This window comes from Chelonoidis abingdonii, chromosome 8 (genome assembly GCF_003597395.2).
Source record: "Chelonoidis abingdonii isolate Lonesome George chromosome 8, CheloAbing_2.0, whole genome shotgun sequence".
Taxonomy (NCBI): domain Eukaryota; kingdom Metazoa; phylum Chordata; order Testudines; family Testudinidae; genus Chelonoidis; species Chelonoidis abingdonii.
The window spans coordinates 50,176,800-50,194,699 of record NC_133776.1 but is presented as its reverse complement, the minus strand read 5'-3'; the positions used below and the strand labels follow the sequence as shown (position 1 = coordinate 50,194,699).

The following is a 17,900-nucleotide window of genomic DNA, read 5'->3' as shown; positions in this document are numbered from 1 at the left end:
GATGTTTCTTGTTCCACAATATATTAGAAATCCTACTATTCCTATCTATCTTGATGCTTGATGGCTTGTCCTCATTCTATTCATTTCCTGCCTTGACTATTACAAGATCCTCTCTCCTGTCGTCTTGATACCCTCATCTCCTGCTTATAGCTTTTCCAAAATGCTGCCACTAAAATAATCGTCCTTACCCATTATTCATATCACTTCAACCCTCTCTTTGAATCTCTTCATTTGTTCCTCTGTATCCATTGCCCTGCATATCAAATTCAGCCTTCCTGCTCCTGTCTTCAGGGTCAACACCATTCTGCCCTATCTAGACCTACATCAATGGTTAGGCAGCAACTGAGGCCTAGTCTGCACTACGCGTTTATCTTGATTTTAGCAGCGTTAAACCGATTTAACGCTGCACCAGTCCACACACAACGAGGCCTTTGATATGATATAAAGGCTCTTTAAACCAGTCTTGTACTCTCTCCCCACGAGAGGAGTAGCGCTAAATCGTATTACCATACGCGATTAGGGTTAGTGGCTGCAAATCAACTTATGGCTCCGGGCGCGTATCCCACAGTGCACCATTGTGACTGCTCTGGACAGCAATCTGAACTCGGATGCACTGGCCAGGTAACAGGAAAAGCCCGCAAACTTTGAATTTCATCTGTTGCCCAGCACGGAGCTCTGATCAGCACGGGTGCATGCAGTCCCAAATCCAAAAGAGCTCCAAGCATGGGCCATACAGGAGATACTGGATCTGATCGCTGTATGGGGAGACAAATCTGTTCTATCACAGCTCCGTTACAGAAGACGAAATGAGAAGCATTTTGAAAAATTCTCCAGGCTATGATAGACAGAGGCCACAGTCAGTGCTGTATGACAAGCGTAACGGAAAGCGAAAAGAATCAAATGGACGCTCATGGAGGACGAAGGGGGTAATGAGGACTCCACTATCCACAGTCCCCTCAGTCCTGAAAAGTATTGCATTCTTGCTGAGCTCCCAGTGCCTGCAGGTCAAAACATTGTCCGGGGTGTTTCAGGGTATATGTCGTCAATTTCTCCCCTCCACCCCGTGAAAGAAAAAGGAAAAAAATCGTTTCTTGACTTTTTACTGCATGCTGCTGGTTAGATGCGGTGCTGCGCCAATGAATAGCAGGATCCCCTCCCTCTCCTCCGTGCAAGATGTACAATATGGACTGCTATCCCTTGTCATCATCAGCCCGTGAGTGCTCCTGGCTGGCTTAGGTGAGGTCGGCCAGGGCGCCTGGGTAAAATAGGAATGACTTCCAGTCATTCCCGGCAGATGGTACAGAACGGCTGATAACATCCTCATCATAGCAAGGGGCTGAGTTCCATCAGCCCCTTTCATGTCTAAAGAAAAGATTCTGTCCTGCCTGGACATTCATAGCATGGAGGCTCCTCCCCCTCATTTTATCTCACTAAAAAGTCAGTGTTTCTTACTCCTGCATTCTTTATTACTTCATCACAAAATGGGGGGGACAATGCAACAGTGGCCAGGAGGGTTGGGGGAGGAGGACGCAACGGGTGGGGTTGTTGCAGGGACGCCCCGATAGATGGCATGCAGCTCATCATTTCTGCGGGATCCGACACGGAGAGGCTGTGCTCTCTTAGTTCTTCTGATACACTGTTCTCTAGTACACTTGCCCATTATTCTAGGCAGGACTGACTATTTTAGATAAACCATAAAGAGGAATTTATTCAGGGAGTCATTCTCATTTTGTCTTTTGCCCCGGCCGACCTCAGCTAAGGCCAGCCAGAGCACCCATGACAGCAGAAGACGGTACAGAGTGACTGATAATCGTCATCTCATCGCCAATTTATAATGGCACAGCAGACGTACAGAACGACTGGTAACCATCTCTGCTACCTGCAATGGCAATGAATGCTGCTGTGCAGCGCTGCTGTTGAGCACTGCAGTACCCCTCTGTCAGCGGCATCCAGTACACTACGGTGACAGTGACAAAAGCAAAATGGCTCCATGGGTGCCATGCTATGGCGTCTGCCAGGGCAATCCAGGGAAAAAGGGCACAAAATGATTGTCTGCCGTTGCTTTCACGAGGAAGGAATGAGTGACGACATTTACCCAGAATCACCCACGACACTGTTTTTGCATCATCATGCATTGGGATCTCAACCTAGAATTCCAATGGCGGGGGAGACTGCGGGAACTATGGGATAGCTACCCACGATGCAACGCTCCGAAAATCGATGCTAGCCTTGGTACATGGACGCACACCGCTGAATTAATGTGCTTAGTGTGGCTGCGTGCACTCGACTTTATACAATCTGTTTTACAAAACTGGTTTATGTAAAATTGGAATAATCCCATAGTGTAGACATACCCTGAGTTACAGTTTTGCAGATTGTTGTGGAGCCTAAAGCTGGGACACAGACACTTAAATTTGGATATTTGGTGCATAAAGTACTTTTGTGGATCTCGGTCTAAAGCACTGATCCTGTAAACATATACATGGTTAAGTTTAAGTTCAAACACTGGCTTCAGTGGGACTACTCTCATGCAAAAGTATACATATTTGCAGGACCAGGCCCTGATTGCAAATATCTTAAAGCGCACAGTTTAACCACCCACCGCAATGATGAATAATACAGTTTAGCAAAGCCCATAACAAGGCAACACAGTATCACTTACACAGTCTTTTTGTCCTGCCGCAAGAGTTTAGAAGAAAATTCGCTAAGCACTTCAAGGAAAGCAAGGTTAGGAGGTGGATATTCTTGTCCTTTTTGATTCTGGTATTTGAAGGCAAATTCTATGCCATCTCTGCAGTAAAGAAAGATGTAAAATGTTTACAAATTTGGTGAACAATTTCCTGTAATGCTGTAAGCTTATTATTCCTTTTAAGGGTCTCAAAAACTTTTTTCGTTCTAGTGCCACAAATACAAAATACAGATTTTATTTTTAAAGAAACAAGTAGGGAAGTCAAAAGAACTTTTAAAATTTATAACATTTTCAGTGATATATCAAACACATACAATTGGCATCTGTGGATTTTACTCTCTCTTCCATCTTTTTAATCTAACTTATTTTTTTCTCTTTTCTCTTCTCTCTTTATATTTTACTCTTCACCTTTTCTGTCTTTTTCTCTCTGTTCATTTCTTTCCCATCCTCCTGAAAACAGCTTATGTCAAATTAAAATAAGTAAAGAAATGCTAAACATTTAAGAAAATATTTCTAATATTATTCCAGTAGTTCAATTTATTACACTAACTAAAACACTTTGCGCTCTTTTACATGCAATACTTAATAATTCTGTTTATAATGGAAATACATTATAACCTTTAGCTATAGAGACAAAAATAAAAGTGCAACATAATGTATTTTTATTTATTATATATCACACACGAAAAAAGCTACTTTAAAAGAACATTATTAAGGTTGCAAAGTCAAACACTCAACAATTAAGGAAATGCCATTTATTAAGGCTGCTTGTACAACCTTAACTGGGACTCTGTATGCATGTATAATGGTACAGCCTTTCACATCATATGCATTCATCATGGGCCTTTGACCTCATCAGCTGCACTGCCCACCAATGTTTCACTCCTCCCAGAATTATTCAAACATTACAAACTTCTGAGGAAACCCAAACTACTACCATATTTAAAAAAATCAACCTCCACAAAAATGTGGGAAAATCATATGTGGAAATTCTTTCTTCACACCTAATTAAAATACTCTGTGGTACAGGACTGGCAGTATGACTCTGCAAGTCTAGAAAGAGAACTGCTATACCAAATGGAGATTCCCATCTTTCCAATGAGTCGAGGCATTTGCTCATAGTCTTGGATGGTTCTGAGATAGTGAACTTTAAAACTATAATATTTTTGTGTGTTGAAAAGTTAAGCTCATTTTAAGAGGTAATTTAGATGTACCACTTTTTCTCTCTCCCCAAAACAGATACACAGTGTAGTTGCAGCTGTGTTGGTCTGAGAATATTAGCGAGACAAGGTGGGTGAGGTAATATCTTTTATCAGAAATTGGTCCAATAAAAAGGTACTACTTCACTCACCTTATATCTCTGAACCATTTAGTTAGATAAAAGAATGTCTGTATTTTTAAATTAAGTCTCCAAAACATTTCTAAAACAATTTTTTAAAAAATAAAATATGTGGTGCGTTATGAATCCATGATGAAGTGGCAATAAAGGCTTTGTCATCACTTGTTTGGTACAGGCTGCATAACTCACATATGGCATTGTAATACATATGCAACACGGCCATCTCAATTTCATCATGATAAAAGCTTTATATTCATGTCATCATCATATAGCCTCTCTATGTTCACATACACGCATTTGTATTATATTTACACACACACACACACACACACTCCTTTTGGGAAGAATATGCTGAGGCAAACTTTTAGTTTAATTGAAGATCGAGTATTTCACACCACTCACTTGTGCAGCGTGGCTACAGCCTCTCTTGTCTTGATCTGATCCAGCCCAAAGGTGAGGGCAAACCTACGGGCCAGTTCCTTAATCCCACTGACATGGGCAGACGTCCTGTCCAGATTGGGACCTTGTTCCTGAACAAGCTCATTAAACAGCTACAGAAAGAATTGAACTGTTAAAAACCCATGAGATAGGAAACATTTTTCTAAAGAAGGATTATTCCTTAACAAATGAGATCCTTTCCATTGACTTCAATAGACTTTGGATCAGACCCTGTTTTAGCAGCTCCTGAAGTAGGAATCACATGGGAAAGCTGTGGCTCTCAGTGCAAATTTCTCACTCATGTAACATTTCTGAATAAATAGGTTAAATAATTGATAAAGAACCTCCTTTTAAGAAATCATCTCTGAATTGAGATGTTTCTAGTGGGGTTCCACAGGGATCAGTGCTAGGCCTGTTTTCAACATTTTGATCAATAATCTGTCAGTAAATATAAAGAAACTGCTGATAAAATTTGTGGATGAGATAAAGATTGATGGCGTGGTAAATAATGAGGAGAACAGAGCACCCAAACATAGTAATCTGGATCAATTGGTAAACTGGTCCATTCAAACAAGATAGGAACAAGATATGTGATTCTTGGAGGCACATAAAGGGGAACAGTGAGTAGGCATAAGGAGATGCTGGTGAGACCAATACTGGTGGCCCACAATTTAAAAAGGATATTGAGAAACTGGAGAAGGTGCAGAGAAGAGCCACAACACGGATTTGAGGGCTGAAGAAAATGCTTTACATTAAAAGATTTAAAGAGCTCAATCTGTTTAGTTTATCAAAAAGAGGACTAAAGGACCTGATTACAGGGTATAAGTACCTTCACAGGGAGACAATACTGAGTATTAAAAGGGCTCTTTAATTTAGTGGAGAAATGCATAACAAGACCCAGTGTCTGGAAACTATGTATAAGTAGATGCAGAGTCAAGGGAGCTCACAGTTGAGAACTATTCAAATTCCTATGGTGACCTGGCAAGCAGGAGCACTGGTGCCCCCAAGCAGAACTTGATAGTTATGCCGTGACCTATTTCTTTATGAAAAACAACAATACCACCTAGCTCTTATCTAGTGCTTTTCATCCATAGATCTCAAAGCACTTTACAAAAGGAGGTCAGTATGAGTATCCTTATTTTACAAATGCAGAAACTGTTAGTAAATATTAATCCTTTTACCAATTCTTCTCATATACTAGATTAATTTGCACATTCAGTATTTTCCTACAATCTTTTACAATATTAGCAAAAAGGGTGTCTGAGTTCTAAGGCCCAGAGTCTTGGTTCTTAATCCGTAAGTGATTTATATTTAGGAACTTCACATGATCAAGTATTGGACTGTACCTCATTATTTCTGGTGCCTCCAAATCTGTGGGAATATAGATGTCTAAGGAAAAGACCCCTCAAATTGTCAAAAAATATCTACAGAAGTATGGTGTAAACGAGTGGGTGATTCATAAGGGGTGCCTATGATCTAATTATGTTCTATGATTGACAAGAGGCATTTGTTATTGCCGATATTTTCTGCAATGGATGAAATAAGGATCCACTGAAAGATGTTTTTAAATCAGTTGTGTCAGCTGTCAGTAAAAATGAGCGGATTAGAATTCCCTTTGTCTTAATGTAACCTAAAAATACCATAAAATCCATAAATAAATAGGTAAAATGAAAATGTCAGAAACAGTGAAATTAAATGTGGGAAAGCAATTTCCCCTCCAAAATGGAGTTTCTTTGTCTCCTGCACTATAAAAGATAGAGGGCTTGAAAGGTAAAACTGGGGAGTGCAAATCCCACCAGCTACAGAGGGGAGAGAGACAGAAGCTTTTTAGCTTACTCCAATGGTGATGATGTACCTATTCTTCCTGCTTTCTACATAATGCTGTACTACTCTCAGACTGTTACCCTTTGATTAAAAAGTTCCATTTGAGCCTGTTATTTGACAATCTCAAATTGTTATTAACTTCAAGCACGTGACAGAGGCAGACAGAGGGGAAGTAACTTGCCAAAGGTCATCCAACATACTAGCGGCAGAGCTGGGAACAGAATGCAGGTTTAAGAGTGAGGGTCGTTACTCACTAGAACAACTTACCGAGGGTTGTATTGGATTCTTTATCACCGGTGAATTTTAAATTAAGGTTGGGTGTTTTTCTAAAAGATATGTGCTAGGTCAAACAGAACTGTATTTAAGGGAAGTTCTGTAGCCTGTGTTATACAGGAGATCAAGGTGGTCCCTTCTGGCCTAAGAATTTATAAATATCCTGAGTACCAGTCCAGTGGTCTCTTCACTAGGCCACAATGCCTTATGTGGAATGATGGCTGATTGGCATTGTGGAGAAGAAAAGAGGGAGCCAACAAGTTGCTGAAGTCTCAGAAATATGTGGGAAATAGATTATGAAGTGATGCACCGTCAGGAAAGCTGTGTTTAGACTGCGAATGACAGGGATGTGGAGGAGGATAGGGAATATGACAGCTATTAAGGGCAGGAAAAAACAAACAGAACCACTGACCATTGGCATCCCCAAAAAATATTCCCCCTGCAAGCAAGCGGCATTTCCACCCTGCTGCGAAGTCTGAATACACTTTTATCAGGGGTCACTCATCCCTTCCCTTCCCTGGGTTTTTGCTTTATTGATAAGATAAATAATAACAACTCAATATAAACTCTACTACAAACCATCTCTCCAGGCTGACTAATCTTTAGGTGGCTTCTATAGGACCCTTCTGTCCCAAACACTAGACTCCTCTGCTCCAAAGAGCTACTTCCACCTCCTTTATATTCAGACTAGAGTTAATGGACATATCTGCTAGGAGTCATCAGGAATGAATTGGTATCTCCCTGAAGGGTTCTAACATCTGTTAACAGAGATAGACAACAGGCAAACCCTGACATTCTGTCACACCCTCCCTCCCACAGTCAGTTTAGATGAAGATAAAACTGAGAAGCAGCAGAACACAGTTGATAAAAGAGAGATGTTGAAATAGAGATGAATAATATTTTTTGGTGACTTGCTAGTGAAGGATATAGCCAAGGCCATTTGTAATCCACATAAAAGCAAAAAGAAAGTATATTGCATGCAAGGTCCTGGTAAGAGATATGATGAGAAGAGCAGAGGTTATTCTGGAGAAAACTGATGATTTTTATTTATTCTGATTCCAAATTAGCTGTTACCAATCAAGGCAGATATCTTGAGTCATTGTGGATAGCTCCCTGTAAATATCTGCTTAATGTACAGCAGCAGTCAAAAAAGCTAATAATGTCAGGAACCATTAGGAAAAGGACATTAAATTTAATGCCACTATATAAATCCATGGTATGCTCTCACGCTAAATACTGCATGCAGTTCTGGTCACCCCATCTCAGAAAATGGTTCATTAGACTTGGAAAAGGTAAAGAGAAGGGCAACAAAAATGATCAGAGGTATGGAGCAACTTATATAATGAGAGACTAAAAAGACTGGAACTGTTCAGCTTAGAAAAGAGATGACTAAGGGGGGATATGATAGAGGTCTATAAAATCATAAATGGTATGGAAAAAGTGAAGAGAAGAGTTATTTACTCCCTCCATAGCAAAAAAAACAGAGGTCACCCAATGAAATTAATAGGCAGCAGGTGTAAAAAAACAGATGAGGAAGTGTATCTTCATACAACACACAGTCAACCTCTGGAAATCATTGTCAGGAGATGTTATGAAGTCAAAGTATAACTGGGTTCAGAAAAGAATTAGATAAGTTCATGGAAGATAGGTTCATCAATGTTTATTATCCAAAATAGTCAGGGATGCAACCCCATGCTCTGGGTCTTCCTAAACCTCTGACTGTCAGAAGCTGGGACTAGATGACAGGGGATGGATCACTCACTAATTGCCCTGTTCTGTTCATTCCCTCTGAAGCATCTGGCACTGGCCATTGTCGGAAGACAGGATACAAGGCTAAATTGACCATTAGTCTGACTCAGTACATCCATTCTTACGTAGTTCAGCTATTACCAATCTTGGATCAATGACACTGGTGATAGTCTCAGAGAGTGAAATTCACTGCTGTGCAGATGGCCAGCCTCAGCCTCACTTTTGCCTTTGAAATAGGTGGAGAAAGAACCTCTTCCCAAAACAAACCACCTGCACAGTGGTGAATTTAAGAGACTAAAGAAGTGCTAAGGCTAGGATGGATACTGGAAACAAACTGCATGGTAAGCCAACAATCCAGAGAGAGCATTTGTGGGTTTCAGGAGCATTGGAATGACTTCTATAATGAGAGAAGATTCTAAAGTACATTATTTCCACATATGCAAGAGGGTAGTATTAGAAATACACACGATCTCAACGATGGAAAATATTACTAAGGGCACATTAATGAAATGCAGTTGGATTTTTTTCAGATCTCTAATGTTAATATTGATAGATACAATCCATATACCTTGGGCACCCTTAAAAATTTGCTATTTACCTTAGATACCTAGATGAGATTACCTCAATATAGGAACAATTTCCTAGATATTTCATTCAATATTTGTCAAAGAATTTAAAAAAACCCAGCAATCTGCAACTTGGTAATAAAAATAACACCCCCAAAATATGATTAAGGATATGACAAATAAGCAATGAAGTAAAATCACTACTTTTAGTAGTGATTCGGGACCCAATCAATGAGGAGTTTTAAACCAAAGGATACTGTAATCAGTAGGACTTTAACTAACTACAATGACTTGTGGTTGAACTAGAGCAGATCTTTTAGAAAGATACATCCACTCTTGATTTAAAGATTTAACTGATTGAGAACCTACCATAGTCCTTGGTCAATTGTTCTAGTGGTTAATTTCCCTCACCGTTAAAGAATTGTGTATTATTTCCAATCTGAATTTGTTTAGCTTCAAATTCTAGTCACTAGATCTTGTTATGTCTTTCTTTGATAGATTAAAGAGCCCACAAATATCAGATGCCTTCTTCTTATGTAGGTACTTATAGGCTGCGATCAAGTTAACCTTGTAACATTTTGCTTGATAAGTTAAAGGGATCAATCAATTTGAGTCTCTCACTGTAAGGAAAACATTTCCAGACCTCAAATGATTCTTGCAGCTCTTTTCAGTGCCTTCTCCAATTTTTTGGCATCCTTTTTGACCACCACCACCAATTCAAGTAGTAGTCTCACTTCTGACATATATACACAGGGAATTGAACCTCCCTAATACTTGATATTCCCTGTTAATACATCGAAGGAAAGTGTTCAGGGGATCATCAACAAGCAGAGTGTTTCTAGTGGGCTCCTGCAAAGACTGGTTCTCAAGTCAATGTTATTCAAATTTTTATCAGTGATCTAGACGAAAATATAAAATTGCTATTGATAAAATTTGAAGACAACACAAAGATTGATAATTGATAAATAATGATGAGGACAGGTCATTTATATAAACTGTTTGGTATACTGGATGCATTCAAATAACACACATTTTAATATAGCCAAATTCAAGAATAAAGAATGCCAGACAAATTTATAGGGTTGGATACTGTATCCTGGGAAGCAGTTCTTCTGAAAAGGACTTGGCAGTCATAGTAGATAACCAACTGAACATGAGTTCCCAGTGTGATGAGTGGTCATAAGGAGTAGTGTGATCCTTGGATGTATAAGCAAGGGAATAACGAGTATGAGTGGGGAGGTGATATTTCTGTGTACGGCAGTGGTGAGATTGTGCCCAGTTCTGGTGCTCACACTTCAAATGTAGGACCACTGGTGAGGATTAAAAAAGAGTCACACGAATGATCTGAGGACTGGAAAACCTGCTTTTTAATAGTCAGAGACTTAAGGATCTCAGGCAAAATTTTGAAAGACAGGAACCTAAAGTTGGGCTCCTAAGCCCATATTTAGAGAAAACATGATGCAGCACTTCCAGCTCCTCATGTGAAAGGAGGAAACACCATCACTATCCACTTAGACTCCCTGGGAGTTGATGGGTGGACACAGTAGGAACCACAACTACCCAAACTAGCTTTCAAGGTCCCTCTTCTCTCCTTTTCTTCCAGTCTGAAGCTTTGTCCTGCTGACTAAAGCTTTGACAGAGAAAAGAATGAGAGATCCTTTTGGCATTAGACTGGTCTTTGATTGGGAGTACAGGGCACTAGACAAAGTCATGCACAGGGATTTTTTGGGACGAGTGATTATACTAGCATAAAAACTAATATTCTTACCTGCTGTAAACTGAGAATCAGTGTCTTCGCACATTGGATTTTATCAATTTGCCTTGTTTTACTCAATGTTTCCTTAATGATATCGCCATAGTCATTATAGTACTGTGAGAAAAGGGGAAAAATAAACTTTTAAAGGCAGAATTTATTATTTAGCATAAGTTTAATGCTTTTCATAATAAAAATGGTTCACTTGTAATTCCTGTTTTGAGAAGGCAGTAGTTTCAATAAAGCCCTGCTCCTGAATCCATGTGACAGATATGCAATGACCTGATACGTAAATTCACACTCATCAGTGGCTGGGACCCACCTACCCAGTGACGAGGTCAGCAATTCCTTTAACTGTCGGTTCTTTTTTAAAAAATTGAATGAAAAATATAAATAAAAAATAATACCTACTCTGCTTGGAAGGTAGTTTGAAGGTGATCGTCAAATTCAAAGAAAAAGTACTACAGGAAAGTTAGAGTTCTTTCCTTAAAAATTAGGTTTTAAGAGATCTCACTCTTAGAAAGTAAAACAGGAGTATATTAGGCAGCCCAAAATTGATTATACATGTAGCCAAAGAAGGAAGTATCAACAGAAATAACAGAAATTATTTTTTATTTTAAATAAGGAGCTAACGGATGGCATGATATCTCTATTATAAACAAACTTCAACAAACCCTTGTAGATGGGGTGGTTGGGCTACTTTTCTCCCATTATTACTGTTATTATTTATCATTTATTTACACTGGGCATACTGCATGCTTTCCAAACACTCCGAAAGATGGTTTTCGCAATAAGGAGCTCACAATCTATGAAGAGGCAAGTAGAATAGGGTAACAGGAACATGAACAAAAATAGATAAATCATATACAATTAATATAAAAGTCACCTTGATTCAGAGTAGCAGAGCAGAACTGGATCTTTAAGAGGGATTTAAATATGGGTAGGCTTGGAGCCATGCAAATGAGCTCTGGAAGGTCATTCCAGGCACGGGGGCCAGGCTAACAGAAGAAACAGAGGTGATTTTGAGATGCTGACCAACAGGCGCACAAGGCTGGGAATGCTGCTGGAGAGGAATGGACAGGGATCAATGTACTGCCTGACAAAGGAGAATATGCAAGGGGGGACGGTGTTATCTAGAGCTTTCAGGTGGTGACAAGAAGTTTACATTTGAGGCAACAGTAGAAGGGGAACCATGGCAGTGGGAGGAACTTCCAGGTTAAGTAGGACACCTTATCAGATGGTGACTCTGACTAATACCTCTGAGGGCACATAGGGCAGGCAGGGTATCACCAAGTATTTGTGAAGACAGGCAAGCAAGTCACCAGCAGCCACTGAACACCTGTGCAAAGGAGCATCAAAGTACCGTTCTGGGCCATACAATACAAATGTGAGCTTGTGACAGTGCTGGCTTTACCAGTGGTATCACAAAGTGGTCGGGTCCCTGGGTCACAACTGTCCCCTGTCTTTAGCTTCCACTGTGGTGGGTTGTCTGACATAGTGTTGGTTTCCCTTCTGGCAGATAGTAGCTCAGTCCTCTGACCAGGTCACACTTATGTCCAGGCCTTTCTGGGGTAACAAAAGCTAACATCTCCCCAAAAGGAGTTTCTGGACCAATTCGGAACCCCTGAAGACCTCACACATTTACTGCAGGGCTTACGGTGTCTTTATTCACCTTATCTCAAGGGATTTATACCACCTTCACTAGTCTCCCAAACAATCCAACACAGGATAGAGAGAAGTATTTCTTAATCCTTAAGGACAAGCTATTCCCTCTTCTGGTGCCTAAGGTAGCTACTGCCACTTGTGGATCCCCTTTTCCTGCAGCAAGAACAGCTGTTGTACCCTCACTCAGGAGTTCTCAGGATAAGGCTATCATTCCCTGCTATCCTCTCCCTTTCTTTGCTGTCTGGCTCTCTTAAGCTCCTCCTCGAGCTGGAGCAGGCTTTCCAAGTGCGGTGGGGTGGGGCCACTTGAACCCCAAAACTGTTTCTTAACTCCTCTTCTATCCCAGTGTAAGGTTTATATACCCCATCACAGGGCCATTATTGGCTACCTTGTTTACCTACACTACCACAGTGACCAACTATGGAGGCTGTGGCACTGGAAATATTTCATGTAAAGGGTTAAATAACATTGGGTCATCTCTGTGCCTACTGTCCAACTTCGTCCCAGGCAAAAGGAGGAAGTAACTGGGTCTGGTCTGTGGACAACTGAAGCATGAATGGGGCAGGTGATTCTTGTAGTTGGTGGAGCCTTGTCGAAAGTTATAGTTGAGAAATTGGAGATGCCCCAATATATGTTGGTGTGAAAGTAACAGGTAAAATGGAAGTAAGACTAGCCGGTATGCAACTATAAAAGAACACAGGGTGAAAATGAGGCTGGAAGTTAGAAGTTCTTCCTAGATCTTTTCAGCATGAGCTGAGGACTGACAATTCACCATTCTACCAAGAGGCAGAACTTCCCCCACACTCCCAAGAAAGGCATCTCTGCGTCTTGCACGCCCACCAGTTCATGTAGAGCCCAAAGCTGGAATCTAAGAGGAAGAAAGCCATGCATCTAGTACTTGAGACCAGTTATGTGGGAGAACCACCAAAATGAGCCACACGTAAGGGAGCAGCCCTTCCTACATCTGCAGTCTGACCACAACTAAACTGAGTATTACCCCAAACCTCAGCTATAAAAACTTCACTGGAATAATATCTAAGGTTTTACAGCTTAACCTCCTAAGAATATTTTAAGACACTTCAGGTGAAATCCCCCACAGCAGTCAATAGCAAAACTCCTACGGACATCAATGTAGTCAAAAGATTCTAAAATTTTAACCTAAAAACCCCATTTGCAGGAGAAAAGAGACATTTTTATGCTTTAACTCATACTATAAAATGTGACTTCCATAGTAATTGCTAAATAATGCATTACTCAAGTAATACATTAAAAATTAAGTTAAGAAACTTTTGCCTAAATTTCTTTTTCTTTCTGTAAATGACAAATAGGTGCCTGTAACTGAATGAAAGGTGAAATCCCCCATAATCTGTTCCTGGATTGGTTCTCTAGTGTGATGTATGAACTATGTAACTGTACTCCATTCTGATCTATCTTTTTGGTTATTTGCTCTTAATGAGTAATAATTAACATAGAATTTAGTTTATTACGTGGATGGAGTCCTGAACCCTCTTTCTTCAACTATATTGGATGATGATGAAGTCAGGCTTTTTCTGTAGAAATGCCAGTCTTCTGATAAAACTTTTCCAAATTATTTATTAAGACTTGGTTCAGTTTGGGTTCCAAGTGACTAATAGCACCTATAGTCCTGGATGTGGCATTTCTCTGATGGTTTCTTACAGCTACTCGACCTGCAGAGAGATTATCTAGTTGTGATAACAAAGTAAGATGTTCCATGTTGGTTTGATCTAATTAGGGTCTGATACAGGAAGGTGGGATTCCATTCAAGAGCAGAGAGCCTAGGATTGTGACAGGTGTATTAGAGATTTGTCACTGTGCAAGAGCCCAATTAACACAAAGTCAAAAGGTGACTTACTGGCAATTAGTGTCAGATTAGAATATTTTGTCCACAGAATATTCTATGTTCTATATATTGTATTATGTAGATCAGACAAGCAGGAGATCAATACAGGTCATGCCAGACTATGAAACAATCACCACGCCACATGTCCACAGAGTAGGAGAATGGAAGATCCAGTAGTTGGAAACTGCAGGCACTACTGAACCATCTAGAAGTCACTGGGTATCCCTCATGTGACCTCATACCCAGCTGGGTTTGCACTTGGCGTGGCTCAGCCATGCCTCCACTGCCACCACCAGCGCCACCATGTCTACACTGTTATTTATACTCATGCTAGCTTGATGAGAGCTAGTTACGAGTATGCGTACATGAGCAGGGAAATCACTCCCCTAGCTTGTGTTATAGCATCTCTTAAAGAACTATTTATATGAACAATCTCCTTTAGGACATACTTGCCAAAAACTGCATCCACGGAGGCAACAAACTATATCTGTACTGCTTTGAGAAGATATGCAGAGCCCCACGTGGCCACTGTGCAAATCTCCACAGAGAATGAATTTTATCATTTGGGTAGAGTATCAGACAGGTGTGACCCTAACAGCACTCCAATGCAAGAGGGCAGAGGGCTCACTGGTAAGTGGTAGTGAGTTTCAACAGGACTGACCAGTTCCCTGTACCCACTCACTAATGTCATAACCTGTATCTAAAAAGATGTCATGTAAGATATCAATAGAAAGTGACGACATACTGATCATTAATGTTATTGCCTGATGCATGCATAGACGAGAAATTCAAAATTACAAACGTATTGGGAATTATGTTCTTAAAGTGTATTTGACAAGCTGTGGTGAAGTTGCCTCATCATAGGTAAAGGAATGTAGTTCTGCCACCTTGAAAATATTTCCAGGGTTCATTAAGAAACAGTGGGAATGCAATTTGAATGAAAGGTAAACAGATCCATCAAGGCAACAAGAGGAGGAGAGAACCACTCAGCATCATGTCAGGGGGAGGAGACTGCAGGAAACAGAACAATTTACATTTTAGCAAACAGCAGCAGGGGAAGAAACGTGCCACAGCTTGAATTAACTTTACTTTGGGGTGGGGGTGGGGCGGTAACCTTCAGAAGAATCCATTTCAAATGTTTACTGTACTATAAAAGAGAGGCACAAAGTTATCTTTCACCTACAAAGACAAAGGAATCAAGCACTTTGAAGATCCTGACCAGAAGGGTTGACAGCTATCTTGCTGGAAGGCAGATTGATAAGGAAACTATCTTGAACAGAGGGTGTAGCTTGTTGTATTTAGTCTTAGCCATTAGAAAGCATTTTTTCATTTTTGTTTGCTTTCAGCCATTTCTAACTATATCCTTTTAGATTTGAACTCAATGAAAATCCTCATCTTCTTTTATTAATAAAAACTTATTTTATATTTAATCTTAACCAAGCCACTGCTGATAAATTTTCTTAGGGCTGACACCATAAGAAAAGCTGTTGAAATTTTTGCTGTCTCAATCTTTCTTAGATAGAATTTTAGGGCTCTATCTACACATATGGAACGCCAGTTGTGACGAAGTCTCCATGGCAACTAATGGCCAGGCCCTTCCCCCCTTTCAGGGGGATGCTAAAGGTGTGAGAGAACAAAGATCAGGTGACCTCCTGGCCTGGGAAAGGGACAAAGCCTCGAGAGAAGGGGCTGGAGAGGGTTTGGGAGTTTTCTGGAAGCAGGCTGGAAAATGGAGGGGAGTGCTTGGGCCTCCCAATGGGGCTGTGGCCTCCCTAGGGGCTCCAGATGGACCTAACTAAAGGGGGTCCTGTTGTCTGTACTGGCAAGACCTGTTTTAGACTGTGTTCCTGTCATCTTAATAAACCTCTGTTTTACTGGCTGGCTGAGAGTCACGTCTGACTGCAAAGTGGGGGTGCAGGACCCTGTGGCTTCCCCAGGATCCCACCGGGGCAGACTCACTGTGGGAAGTGCACAGAGGGGCAGAGAATGCTGAATGCTCCAAGGAGAGACCCAGGAGGTGAAGCCATGTGAGCTTCTTGCCCAGAAAACAGTCTGCTCCAAGGGAGAGGCGGCTACTCAAAGTTCTGACTGGCTTTGTGGAGAGCAGATCCAGAGCATCGGCTGGGGACTCCATGACACCCGTGTCTGCATAAGATTCTGGGAATTAGGACAAAACCTAGGAATATACATTTCTAGTTAATAAGAAAGGGAAAGAGAACCTAGAGGAAGACACTCTTCTAAAGTATCAGAGGGGTAGCCGTGTTAGTCTGGATCTGTGAAAGCAGCAGAGAATCCTGTGGCACCTTATAGACTAACAGAGGTTTTGGAGCGTGAGCTTTCGTGGGTGAATACCCACTTCGTCAGACGCAGGTAGTGGAAATTTCCAGGGGCAGGTATATATATGCTAGCAAGCAAGCTAGAGATAACGAGGTTAGTTCAGTCAGGGAGGGTGAGGCCCTGTTCTAGCAGTAGAGGTGTGAAAACCAAGGGAGGAGAAACTGGTTCTGTAATTGGCAAGCCATTCACAGTCTTTGTTGAGTCCAGAGCTGATAGTGTCAAATTTGCAAATGAACTGAAGCTCAGCAGTTTCTCTTTGAAGTCTGGTCCTGAAGTTTTTTTGCTGCAGGATAGCCACCTTAAGGTCTGCTATAGTGTGGCCAGGGAGGTTGAAGTGCTCTCCTACAGGTTTTTGTATATTGCCATTCCTGATATCTGATTTGTGTCCATTTATCCTTTTCCGTAGTGATTGTCCAGTTTGGCCGATGTACATAGCAGAGGGGCATTGCTGGCATATGATGGCGTATATTACATTGGTGGACGTGCAGGTGAATGAACCAGTGATGGTATGGCTGATCTGGTTAGGTCCTGTGATGGTGTCGCTGGTGTAGATATGTGGGCAGAGTTGGCATCGAGGTTTGTTGCATGGATTGGTTCCTGAGCTGGAGTTACTATGGTGCGGTGTGCAGTTGCTGGTGAGAATACGTTTCAGGTTTCAGGTTGGCAGGTTGTCTGTGGGCGAGGACTGGCCTGCTCACGCTCCAAAACCTCTGTTAGTCTATAAGGTGCCACAGGATTCTCTGCTGCTTTCACTCTTCTAAAGTACATCACATCTGATGAAAAACATAAACGGGCAAGAGCGAGAAAAGACTCCTGATTCACGCACTTTAAGGCCAGACTACGACTTTGCCAGACCAGGTGCCAGCTCATGCTAATGCCCTTAGGACACACTGAACACTGACAAATGCTTAGCTGGAAACTAGTCTGGCTCATCTCTGTGTTAGTATTGTTAAAATAGGTATACGATCTATAGAAATGCATTTAGCGTTTCAGCTATATGAAATGTTTGCGAGTTGCTGAATGCATTAATCTTGCTTTTAATAGCTGTATCTCATGTTATAAGGTAATATTTTAGTGTCTGTTTTGTAAATATAAAAGTGTTTGCTCTGAAACCGGAAACCCCCAGAGTCAGGAGAGAAACATGACCAAGTGTGATATACCAGTTTACCACAGAAGGTGTCAATTTCCTGCCCAATAAAAGAAGGCCTATAGACACCATGGTGGAACATCAGTGGCCAAAAGCCTTTGTTGATTGCTCCCCCTGCCCTATGCCCCTGAAGAGAGATGTGCAGGTAGACATGTCCCATCACAACTTGAACTCCAGGAGAAGGGAATAAAAATCCCTGCCGTGAAAAATGTGTCATGGACCATGAAATCTGGTCTTTTGTGTACTTTTACCCTATACT

The 17,900-nt window shown here is 41.1% G+C and overlaps 1 protein-coding gene across 3 annotated transcripts in view; it reads right to left on the bottom strand.

The window, feature by feature from the left end:
* STAG1 (STAG1 cohesin complex component) overlaps positions 1–17,900 on the bottom strand; it is a 352,185-nt gene that overhangs the window by 31,923 nt on the left and 302,362 nt on the right. For all 3 annotated transcript variants that reach the window (XM_075068598.1, XM_032778796.2, XM_032778798.2), the window contains 3 exons: positions 10,647–10,748; positions 4,431–4,579; positions 2,663–2,791 (listed from right to left, as the gene is read on the bottom strand). In XM_075068598.1, coding sequence (XP_074924699.1) covers positions 2,663–2,791; positions 4,431–4,579; positions 10,647–10,748 — 380 coding nt within the window. The remainder of the gene's footprint in view (positions 1–2,662; positions 2,792–4,430; positions 4,580–10,646; positions 10,749–17,900) is intronic.